The following is a 12,685-nucleotide window of genomic DNA, read 5'->3' as shown; positions in this document are numbered from 1 at the left end:
TTGCAATGTAACAAAAAAACCGAACAGAATTCACATGCTGTACCCTGCATTTGTGAACTTTTGGAAAGGGCACTCCTGTCCCTCGCCAATACACCCTAGGAAAACATATGCTAGACCAAACATCTCAAAAGGAATTACATACCCTATCCTAAGCAAAAAATTATGCACTTCAAGCAGTTCTCTACCCATTTGATGGCTAGCTTGCAGTTTCTGTATTGGTAGAAGACAAAGAAAAATCAAGAAAAATAAAACTAAACTATAATGAATTCTTGAGGTTTCATCACAAAAGCAAAAGTTAAAATAGTGCATAACTTGATTTTGAAATCACTTTTTTCAACAATGAAAACTAATTAAATCCAGTAATAAAAATGACATACGATTATTCAAGTAATTTATCACAAATATTACCAATTTAAATTTCACTCATCTTGATGTCTTATTATTATAAGGGATATAAGAGTTGATAACACAGAAAAAAGCTTTTGAAAAAAATAATCAGCTATGACTGGTAACACAGACAAAAAAATAGTATCTCTGTTGGTGCAATGTCTTCCCAAGTGGTAAAATGAACAAAATACCTGGATATCCATGAATTCCGTGAATCAATTACTATTCTAGCAGTGTTAACAGAAGTAAGATGTTAAAATAGTAGTGCAATATTGCCAATGGTAGTACGTGAATAGAGTCCCAAATCATGTTCCAAATTGCCTTCTAAACCTGACAGCCAATAACCGTTGTTTGATTGTTCAGTATCTCACAGCATGCTTCTTTTCTACCATTCTCCTGATCTGATGTTACATACTGTATTTTTATATTTTTAATAATTTCCCTAAAATTGACTTACAGAGCTTGCAGTTATCTTGTGCAGGATAATCAGTTTTATTCACTACCATGATATGCTTCTGATGTTTGTTTTTTTTAAAAAAGCAGAGACAAAAGCAGAAAGAATCACTGACAATAAGCAGAATGCACCAGTATATAAGTTTCATCTTGCAGTTAAAGTATGTGTAATGTTTTAAACAAACTAATGCAGTTCAGAATATGCAGTGTTCTGAATCTCTTTGAAGCGATCTGCTCTCACTGTTTTTTCTGGGAGCAGTTATGTGCCTGAGGAAGACAAAAGAGCAGCTAAAGAGTGGCATACAGACTGGTAATAGATGTCATGATACAACCAAAAGACATTATGAAAACATTTTTCCCAAGGCAGAATAGGGGAATACAACAGTGACATAAGACTTCCAAAAATGTAAACAGTTGTGACTTCCAGAAAAAAAAAAAAAAAGTTTTATGACTACAGAACTGCGAAAAAACATCATACTTTGGACATTACCTAACATTGATTTTTTTTCTTTCTGAGCTTTTGTTAAAATTAGCTGAGGACAATATTATTTGGTACACAGCATTTGAAATCACTATTTGCCATCGGGTTCATTCTCTCTCCCACAAAGCCTGAGAGATACTTTCAAATGTCTCATTTGCTGTGGACATTGATGTGAGCTGTTTCATGCACAGAACTGGCTGTGCTCATCATCGCAGATGAGATTTCAAAGGGTAGGTTCTATTCTGATTAAGTTAAAAACGTTTAAACCATAAGCGATGGAACCTGAAATCGTTTTGTGTACCTGGAACAGTTGGCAATCTCCATGGTTGGTCCTTCACACAGCCAGCCTCCACACTGAGGAGCAGGACTGTCACACACACGTGTCCTGCAGAGGCAGGAGCCAACACTGGCACCGTCAGTGTGAGTGCAAGGTTTCCACTGCGACCACGTTCCAAAATGCCCATCCACTGTCAGATTCCTCATCTAGAAACAGAGACAACAGAAAGGCTTACCTGAGGCCTGACAGTTCCTTCCTACAACCTCTTAATTCTGCAGTACATGGAGGTACGGCCTTCAGTCACCAACAAGAAAAGCTGCCACTGGAGAGGTATACCTTCCAGACAGCAAGCTCCCCTTATAATTTCTGTAGCTGCATAATTCCCACCACCTCCAACCCATCTGGGACACTGGATGCCACCACTGTAGCACTAACAATAATCACAACTAACCGTTACCTTTCGTAACCATGCCTGCCTACAGTGATGCAACAGAAAGTGTAGTTTCACTTTCTCGATTACCTTCTGATGACAGTATTCCCTATTTCCTAAAGTCTACCTGTGATTAGGAACCTGGATACTGGCTGTAAAACAGCATGTGCAAGAATGCTTGTGGAAACCCAAACCTAATTCAAAAGGAAGAGGCAGCAGAGGATAATAGTCCAGGGTAACAAAACTGGATGAATCAACCTCAAATCTCCCTGATGAGTGTCTTTTTTTGACAACAGTTTTTTGAAGCACATGTCATATAGCACCATTTCATAAAAGTGAAATGTGGTTTTAAATACTACTCTCTCTAAACATCAGATGAATTATATCTATAAATCCTAAAAACATCTTCAAAAAGCAGCAGCTAACCCTACATGATGAGACAGCGTTGGACATGGGGAATTCAGCTCTTGTAACAAAGATAGGCTTTCATATTCTTAATTCTTTTAGCAATCTTGACAAATCTATGATCATAAATGTAAATGATAGCCACTTTTTCACTTAAATACTAAAGGATTTGCCTTTTGATTGTCACACTTTAACTTTCAGTCAAAACACCGGTACTAGCAAGTGCAGGCTAAATAGCATTAAATTCACTCAGATAAAAATAAATACATATTAGTTGTAGTCATGCATATTTTATCAAATGTGTAAGAATGTTAACACTTTAACATTTGCTTATATATTGGAATAGGAACTACACTTGTAGATTGCCAGGAATGAATGATCTGAAATAGTGACCCCCTTTGCTATTTTTAGTATTGTTCATTTTAACAGTGGTGTGGGAAGGATACATTTCACTACTGATTTGAAGATACAAGAGATGTGATTACAGCACAAGGCATGTTTCCACTGCCACACTGGGTGCTGGCTGATTCTTTCCACTGTGGTAAAGGTTCCGTTATTTCACTATTAATTACATTTCTCATGATTTATTTTTCACAGCTATAGCTTCTCCACAGAACAGCTCTACGTGTATTCTGCCAGCTACAACTGACACAACCATAATCCACCATTTCAAAATGCTGCTGACAGATGTTTATTGAAAAGAACTCACCGGCCTTTGCTCATGCAGAATATATACACTGTTGTTCTTCATAGGACAACAGAAAATACTTAACTTCTAGTTAAGTAACAAGTAAATCCATTCTCTCTTACACTGCTGGTCTAAAAAATATAGTCCGTAAACTAGCAATCCAATTAATGTCAGAGATATGAAAACGTCTTTACTGTTTTCTATTTCTATGCTGCACCAAAGCATCTTCACTGTTGGACCTAAAATTATAAACTAAAGCTACAGTTGTCTATGGCTACCATAATTTATATCAAGTGGCAGGGAAAGTATTCACAAAACTCACCTTGAAAGCTTGAGCTGAGAAGCACATACTGATGGCAGGTTTCTCTTGACTTTTTCCCCCTTACTCCTGTAAAGATCATCCCACTGCAGTCTCTGCTGTTCCCCATGACTCACCTGCTCTCTCTCTCTTACTATCTCCCTTTCGCAAGATATATCAAACAACTTCATCACAGGACTATCAGAAAGAAAAATGTACTGATGACGGGCCTTTTTTAGCCCTCACCAGAACCTATGCCCATTAATCTTTCACCATCTGACATGCCTCAAGTGGAAAATCACAATCAAGCAGACAATATGGCTGTACATTCCTGTCACGGCTATACTCTGCTTTCCCTCTCTACAACCCTGTTTTTGTCACCCTTTCCCTTCTGCAGATACCTCTACTCTCTTCTTCCTTCCTAATGTCCTCCAAATATCAATCTTTGTCTTGAGCCTCTCTGCACCCACCTTGTCTTGCTGGTTTGTACATCTGCACTCTGAGTCAAGGTCACATCTTCAGTGACCCAGTCCTTAAATCTGCCATGAGCTCTTTCGTTTGAGATTATTTTGTGTAGAATTCACTGGCCCTGGAGTATTTCCTTAAGCTGCTAATGAATTCAGGTGAGATCCCATGCTATACCCTTTCCCTGCATACAATATTTGCTACAGCTGTAAAAAAAAAAAGCCATTTCATGTTGCGTACTCATGTAAAAAAAACCCGCTTTTCTAAAAATTATTTTTACTTTCCTTGAAACAGCTCTTTGATAATGTCAGTCAGTGTACTTTTAAATGACGGATTGCAAGTGGTCCCACTGGAAAACATTTCAGCAAAACAATGAACCTTCACCACTGTAAAAATACTGGATGAATAATGGGGATATCTGACCAACTGGAAGAAGCTCAAAATAGATGTATGTGGCATGGTATTAATTACTATCTATATTCATGCACAATTGGTTTAGTCATGCCAACTGAAACAATAACCTAAAAAAACAACTTGAGGATTAAATCAATGCAAGATAACCAAAACAAACAAATTTGTCACAAATTATCTTCAAAGTTCAGAGAGACAGTAACACAAATGCTCAGCTACCTCTCCTAGCCCCCTCTCTGATCTAACATGACATGCCAATAAATATTCAGATATACGAATAATTCCCTAGGAAATAATTTCTCAAGTGCAACGGGTCACACTTTTAATTTTGGGCTAAGCTAGTGTATAAACACGCCGCTCTCTGATCTGAGTTTAGAAGAAACTGGTCATGCATTAATCTAACAAATTGTATATAGTGTTAAAAAGATCAGTGTAGGTTTAGTAACATTTAAGATATTGGAAGCAAAAGAGGGAGGATAGATGACTTCTAATATTCTGTTATGTTCTGCCTGCAACATTATCATAAATATATATAGCAGATGTCAAGGATGCACATTAACTCAGTTGGCTACAAAATGAAATTAATTACATCTTGGCTTATATATTCTGTGAATACGGCACATAAAAATGCTATAAAACCAAATATTTAAAAGCCTCACTAAGCAAAATTGTAATTGATAGTGATTTGTCAGATATTCCTTTAAAGTAACACTTTAAAGTGTTACTTTAAAGGAAAATTTCTATGAAGTTTCCAAATTTGTTCAATAATGCGTTACTTGGAGGTCGGGGTTTACAACAGTAAAGTGGTGAAACCATGCTTTTCAATTTATAGAGTTAATTCTAAAATTTTCCTTATATTACGCAATCCCAATCTTCTTAAGTCCAAAATTCCTTTGGAGGCTCGCTACATCTTTTCATCTCTGATATGCAGAATAAGTCTCACAGCTGCGGATGAATTTCTGAGCAATCCTTTGGCGCTCCTCTGCTTTGACTAGGCTGTCAGATCCTACGCAACTGTCATATATAATTGTTTTTCCAGTTGAACAGCACGGAATTGAAGTCTGGTTTCTAAACCATTCCTCCCTCCCCCTCCACTCCCTCTTGGCCCCCTTTTTTAGTATCAACGAAAGAAAATAAGGGTCAATGCCAGAATTCAAAGACTAAGCAGTAGGCAGACTGCTTATGCAAGTATCAACCATCCAACCCATTCCAGTAATCCTTCCTAAAACAGCACCCCAGCTAGGCCACCAGCAAACCCTCCACATAACCACCTTTAGCCTATGGGATTACCACAGGGTGATATGATATACTCCATCTACTTGGAAATACTCTACAGTGCATCTAGTTACTCGCCAATCAGGGAGACAAGGACTGTGCTGGTGACTGAATCCAGATTTTCTGAGAAGCAACAGCTATGCCTATATAAGCAAGTGGTACTCACATAAACTGCAAGCCTGGAAAATAAAACAGTTGGTGTTGAAGACTCGACACGTACACTATACCTATTTTGTGGGCTTACTTGGGTCTCACTCTGGCCGTGGATCAAATGTCTAGTAGTAGTTAGAGCACATTTTTGGTTTAATTTCATCCATCTGAAAGTAACGTGGCTTGTGTGCTTCAAGACTGCTTGGTGATGTGAACCAAAGAAAATGTGAAAAATCGGAGTATTTGCCCCAAAGTTGCTCCTGATTTGAGAAAAAAATGCTAAGGCAGATGAATCCAATGTAAGCCTATTTTATTAGGCCAGTATGTGAGAGCATGGATGCAAAGGACAGGACAAGGTATTGTTTAAAGAATCACTATCTAATGTCAAACACAGACAGTCACAACACAGGAGCTAGTTCTCAAGGACCTCAGAATCAGTGTAATGATTTGTATCTATAAGAGGCTGCTGCAACTTATGTAGAGATCACAAGCGAAAGCTGCAGAACTTTATAGTATTTTTGCAAATCTGCAGTTCACTAAACAAAGCCTAGCTTAAGAGAGGGGAATGGCAGTAAGATGTTAAAAGGAGCTTGTTAAACACATGGAGAACAGAATATGGATGGCATATGAGCATAGATGCATGTGCTCCAGTGGTGAATGGAGTACTGTGTCCAGCTCTGGAGCCCTCAACACAAGAAGGACATGGACCTGTTGGAGCGGATCCAGAGGAGGGCCACAAAGATGGTCAAAGGGCTGGAGCACGTCTCCTACGAGGACAGGCTGAGAGAGCTGGGGCTGTTCAGCTTGAAGAAGAGGAAGCTCTGGGGAGACCTTATAGCGGCCTTCCAGTACCTGAAGGGGGCCTAAAGGTAGGCTGGGGAGGGGCTGTTTGCAAGGGCATGTAGCGATAGGACAAGGGGCAATGGTTTTAAACTAAACCTAGGGTAGGTTTAGATTAGACATTAGGAACAAGTTCTTTACAATGAGGGTGGTGAGACACTGGAACAGGTTGCCCAGAGAGGTGCTGGAAGCCCCATCCCTGGAGACACTCAAGGCCAGGCTTGATGAGGCTCTGAGCAACCTGATCTAGTTGAAGATGTCCTTGCTTACTGCAGGGGGGTTGGGCTAGATGACCTTTAAAGGTCCCTTCCAACCCAACACATTCTATGATTCTATGAATGGGGACAAGTTCAAGAAGTCCTCACTAGCGATGAAAGCAGAATTGAGTTGGAAAGGTTCCCTCTCCATGGCTCTGTGGGCAGAAGGCAAAGACAAAGCAGCATGGGTCTCCAAGGGAAAGAGCTTAGTAGTACAAGGAAGATCCTTCTTAACCCTCTTTTTGTGCTCTTTGGAGTGAGGGAAAGAATCAATATTAAAACAACACTGGAACCACATTAAAAAGGAGGAATATAAATCAACTTTGTTGTTTGTTTTTTATTATATTAAATTTATTCAAAATCATTATAAAAGAGAAGTGTTAAGCCACTGCAAATATTAACACTAAGTTTATTGCAATTATCACTCCTGTCATTTATGTGGGTGAGACTTAACTCACAGAATTCACGGACTTTGAAAGATGTTGTATGGCCTTTTACATTAGCAATAATGATCCGCAAAGAAAAGATAATACCACTAGCGATTAAATTTTTTCAAAGTACAAAATGGAGAAAAAGCCTGCAAAGAAATACTAATATCTCTAATCTTAGTGAACATTTGCTTTCAAGGTGGGAACGCAGACATGAAAGGTAAAAAACAACTACCTTTTGAAAGTACTATAAATAATTTGATCATATCATATAAGTAGTTTGATAAGAAACAGAAAAGAAACTAAATACCCTGTTAAAATCTGATGGGAACGCCTGAGGAAAATGGCACTAAATACAGTTTTCTGAGCTCAAAAAATCTATGCCAGCTCATTTTCATGACATTCGCATGGAATCAAAAGTTTTAAGAGACAAATGAATGTATTTGGACTTACTGGACACACAGTAATGCTTTGCTCCCATTGACTCATGCTCAGACTTTCTTCTAGCGTTGTGCATTTCTTCATCACCATGTCCCAGCCACAATAAGGGTCTTGGGATCCAATGCATGCACTGCGAATGAAAACCAAACAGAAAACATGAAAGTTTATCTTCGTCTGTACCGGCCAAAGATCTCTAAATAACTATGTGGCATCTCTTCATATGTCATAGGCCTAAAAGAGATAGTGAAATTGATCCCAGTTGTGGTATGGCACAGATGAAATGACAAAACAGAAGAAAAATGAATTTGAATGCCTACACAAAGCTAGGATTTCTTTTAAGTGCATAGCTGAATTTCTGTCTGCATGCATGGTATGCCATCAAGACTGAAAATTGTACTTAATTACTAGAGAATTACAGAAATTCATAAAAAGTGTACGTTGTCTGCTCCAAGTAAAGAAGATTTCAGGAGTTACAGTTATTAGTCTTTTCTATCAGTTTTGGAATTAGAGTTATCATCTTTGTCAGAAATCAGATGGCAATGTCTACTCTTTGAAAATTAATAAGAAAACCTGCACTGCTATAGAATCCCTGGAAATAAGTTCAAAGGGGCACTGGTGGCTGCGATCACACCTCTCACATATCACATACTGCCCAAGACATTCCCTTCTAGTGGCACCTAGTGAGGAAAAAAAAAGGCTAGAGAGAAGGATGGTAGCTCAGCTTGCTACAGACTCTGAAAGACCCACTGTACAAAACTAGAAGCTCTTTTCTCTATTAAATGTCAGCTTTCTCTTGCTACTGGTAGGTCAAGTATTAACAATCAAGGCAATAGGTCTGCAGCTTCATAGATAAAGATAGGTAAGAAAGTAGGTGGAAGTCCCACTGTAGTGAAGCTTAATATGATTGTTTTAACAATTGTAAGAATACCTATAAATTACACATAAAAATAATAAATGCAAACATTTTGTCTAGATTATAAAAAAAGCTTGACTGATCATTCTTGTTCAACTCAAATCCATGGGCATTATCATTCTCTCTTTTTCTGTTCGCATCACATCTGTCCAGCGAAGGGCCACAAGGATGATTAGGAGAATGCGGCATCTGCCCTACGAGGAGAGGCTGAGAGAGCTGGGACCGTTCAGCCTGGAAAAGGGAAGGCTAAGAGGGGATCTCATCAATATGTACAAATAACTGAAGGGAGGCTGCAAAGAGTGGGGAGCCAGGGTTTTTTCAGTGGTGCCCAGTGACAGGACCAGAGGCAACGGGCACAAACACAGGAGGTTCCATCTGAACATCAGGAAACACTTTTTTCACTGTGAAGCTGACTTAGCACTGGCACAGGCTGCCCAAAGAAGTTCTGGAGTATCCTTCCTTGGAGATATTCAAAAGCCATCTGGATATGGTCCTGGGCAACTGACTCTAGGTGACCCCGCTTGAGCAGGAGGCTGGACCAGAGGACCTCCAGAGGCCCCTGCCAGCCTCAACCCTTCTGTGATTCTGTCCTCACAAGTGCTCTGTTTTATTCATATTTCTATTTATCTCTGGTATTCCTCATGTAGCTCCATGCTAACATTAGAAAAAACTCAGACTTACTAATGCCCTAGTATGCTACTCCATAATACCATCACAGAGGATTCTTAGTGCTTATAAATTTCAAAGAATTAGTTTCTATAGTACACTCGGCAACATGGATTGCCAGTACTATATGGGAGGATAGTTCCCATCTCCAAAAGGGGCACAGAGTAAGAGACATAATAGCCAAAATTCCCTAGGTGCCCCTAATTAGGCTGCCAGTTCAAAAATAAAGCTTTAGGTTTAGGAGATTAGTGTTCAGAAAGAGTTCCCACTGATGGCTCTTGCAGCTGTGAGCACTTAGCATTTTTGTAACTCAGACTACACCTTTCCATTTAACTACGTAGAAAGTGAGCACAATTAATGCAAATTATATAAAGTTTTAACTGTCTTGCCCTTCCAGTGTTTTCAAGACAAGATGTTCAGTGATCTCCTTCAGAGCATCTCTGATAAAGCACATGCTTTCTGAAAAATGTACACGAAAAAAAGTTAAAGGATGACATAATGTACAATTAGCAACTTTAGCTGTGCTATTTCTTAAGGTAGAAGTGCTCACTTTTCCAACTTCACTATTCCTTTGTGTTAAGTGTTAATATTTTTAAATGCAGTTATTATGCTTTAGACATGTTTTATTAAAAAAAAATAAAATAAAAAGTCAGTATCCTTTCACTTAGAACCACACTCCCTCTTTCCTGGGAGTAAGCTGATCCTTCTCCCACTCTGTTCTTAGACCTCATTTCTTCTTTTACGTTTGTTTCCACATTACTTTCCACTCTGACAAATCGAAATGGCTTGAACCTTTCATTACAAGTCACTTAGAAGTCCTAAGTAGGGCACTGAAAGCATATTTTGAGCATTCTTATAACTTCCTCGTATCAGAACAGAACCTAGTTTCATGGAAGAAATTAAGTTAAAAAATGCTGAAAAGTCCCAATGCTCGGACAAAGCATGTCCAATCACTCTGTGGACACCAAACATCGCCATTTCAGTAAATGAACAGATTTGGAGAACATGGCAGCAAGATAAAACGAGGCAAATCTTTTCAGAATTTAGATAAGAAGGTCCACTGAGCGTATGAAAACTACGATTTTAAGAAGTTAATAACTCGGCTAACCTCATGCAGACAACAAGAGGTTAAGTGAGAAGAACTTCCTCCAAAAATGAGAGGCATTAACAGTCTTCAATATTTTTTTTTCTTTATACTACAATACATAAATCAATCCTGGAAACATATCAACTATTTGAAACAAAGCAACAGGAAATTTTGTTTGATGAGTATTCCTAACAGGAGAAACTCTAGTTTTGCCTTTTTTTTTTATATATAATGTTCTAATTGATCGTCCCAGTCATTACTATATATAAGTCTCATCTTGTAAAAAGTTTTATTTTTGAAATCTTATGTTCAGACAGAAAAAAGCACACCACAAAAGTTTAGTTCAGCACCATCACCCTCTTTCTGGCATTTCGGTTCACCATGCCAGACAGATTCATGAAATGAGGCACGACCTGGCGTAAATAGCTGCCCTGTTCTCAGGTATTGGCACAACAGTCTTTTGTGTTCTCCTTCCTGCCTCACATCTCAGAGGGTTTTCTTATTTATTTCTTTTAGATCACTTGCTTAGATCACCAATAGCTCTGAAAAGTAGATATATTTTCTTTTAAATGAAAATTAGAGAGGTAATATGCGGGTAAGTTTTTACCCCAATTTGCTTAATTATGTCACATTTTAAAATCATTTTCTTTCCTTGGAGGGATAATTTAATGTGTGAATAACAGCAGCTAATTATTTTGATCTGTTATGCCTAGATAAAAAAAGAAAAGAAACAGATAACAAAGTAAGTTTACAGACAGAAAATGAGGATAGAATAAAGCTTGTAAGTATGAGAAGTTACGAGAAGTTATCAGAACTTCCATCGGAAGTGTGAAATTTAAAGGGACTATTATTAACTCACAATTATGTGCCTTTACTGTCCTCATCAATGAAAATTTTATATTAACACTTTTAATGAATCTCTCTCCCAAGAGACAGCAGTAAGAGGAACAGCTTCAGTGTATACATGAAATAACAACAGAAATTGTGCAAAATGGCTGTCAAATTCACGTTAAGTAAGGAAAGTAAAAAACTAGATAGCACTACACATCTTTATCCCTTTCTCCTCCCTAATCTCGGTCTAAATTAAAGCCAATGTAGATGAAAAATTAGATAAATTTAAAAATTGGTGTTAGGTCTTTCAGTTGACACGGCCCTTTCAGATAGTGACAGTGGAAGTAGCAGAGCTGGATAATATATTAGCCATCTTGTCTCTGGAAGTCTACCTTACATCTCAGTTTCACCAGAGATGAAAATGAACATTTTGTCTGTTACTCCCAGTAGACACCAGCCCACATCTCTCAGACTTCACATGATTTGTCCCAGCACTGCTAAAACTGGCAATTTTGTGCAGGAAGGAAATTCAGGAATAAAAGTGAATCGGTTCATCCAAAGTCTCTTGATGCCACTCACCCTGTCGAGTCACCACTCTCTACAAAAATTTTCAACAGCTTTTGGCTTCCACTGATTGATTCTAATTTTCCTCTGTGTTGTCACTTCACATGTTTTACCAAACGTAAATGATAGGTAGTTGAGTGTCTCTCCTGCCAGGCATTCATTTGGCTGCAGTGGTTCGGTATGCCGACCGACAGTCATGCAACACTCAAACAATGGATTTTGACTGACTGGTAACAGAACTGTAAGTCAGCCCACTCTAAAGCAAAGCAGCAATAGCAGGTCATTTTCCTCAGCTATTTTATAAGTACCACTAAGCAGGCTAGCAAAACTGCTCTACTTCAGATACATTTGAGATTATTTATTCAGGCAGAATATGAGGCAGAAACGAACACCATTCAGAGCAAAACAGACAACCCCCCCCCAACAGTTTTAGACTAAAAAGAATTCATTATGTGTGCTTCAAAGAACAAAAAACCTTAAGATTAAAAGCTATATCCTCAATACTATTGATTTCAAAGAGATTTCGAAATCTTTCAGGGGAAGAACATATTCTGCTATCAATATACATTGTAAGTGCTAATCAGGTGTCCTCTTGAGCTGTAACATTTTATGTATAAACATAATGTATGTTTATACATAAACATGAATGTATAAACATAAGAGGTGCAACTTCTGAGACTGTTCAATGAAACATTCTTCTGTCTTTACCTATACCCAGCATTTTGAAGAACAGAGGATATTTGAGTCTCCTGACCCGTTCAAATAGTTTCTACTGAGATAGCCATGCCTACCTAGTTCCAATTATTGTCAACTGTGATCTCGACACTTCATGTACCAGGAACTGAACTAGGGTCACCATCTTATTTCAGAGAAGAGAGATTCCTCACTGCAAATTTGAACAGACAAATGGAAGATAAAAGCCTGTCTTATGTTACGAA

At 38.3% G+C, this 12,685-nt stretch overlaps 1 protein-coding gene across 8 annotated transcripts in view; it reads right to left on the bottom strand.

Annotated features, from left to right (window-relative positions):
* The window catches only part of SEMA5A (semaphorin 5A), a 353,355-nt gene that overhangs the window by 86,543 nt on the left and 254,127 nt on the right, over nt 1-12,685 (bottom strand). For all 8 annotated transcript variants that reach the window (XM_074576222.1, XM_074576228.1, XM_074576225.1 and 5 more), the window contains 2 exons: nt 7,699-7,816; nt 1,623-1,804 (listed from right to left, as the gene is read on the bottom strand). In XM_074576222.1, the coding sequence (XP_074432323.1) occupies nt 1,623-1,804; nt 7,699-7,816 (300 nt within the window). The remainder of the gene's footprint in view (nt 1-1,622; nt 1,805-7,698; nt 7,817-12,685) is intronic.

This window comes from Larus michahellis, chromosome 2 (assembly GCF_964199755.1).
Source record: "Larus michahellis chromosome 2, bLarMic1.1, whole genome shotgun sequence".
Classification (NCBI taxonomy): domain Eukaryota; kingdom Metazoa; phylum Chordata; class Aves; order Charadriiformes; family Laridae; genus Larus; species Larus michahellis.
The sequence above is the reverse complement of the archived record's forward strand: the minus strand, read 5'-3'. Positions and strand labels throughout refer to the sequence as shown.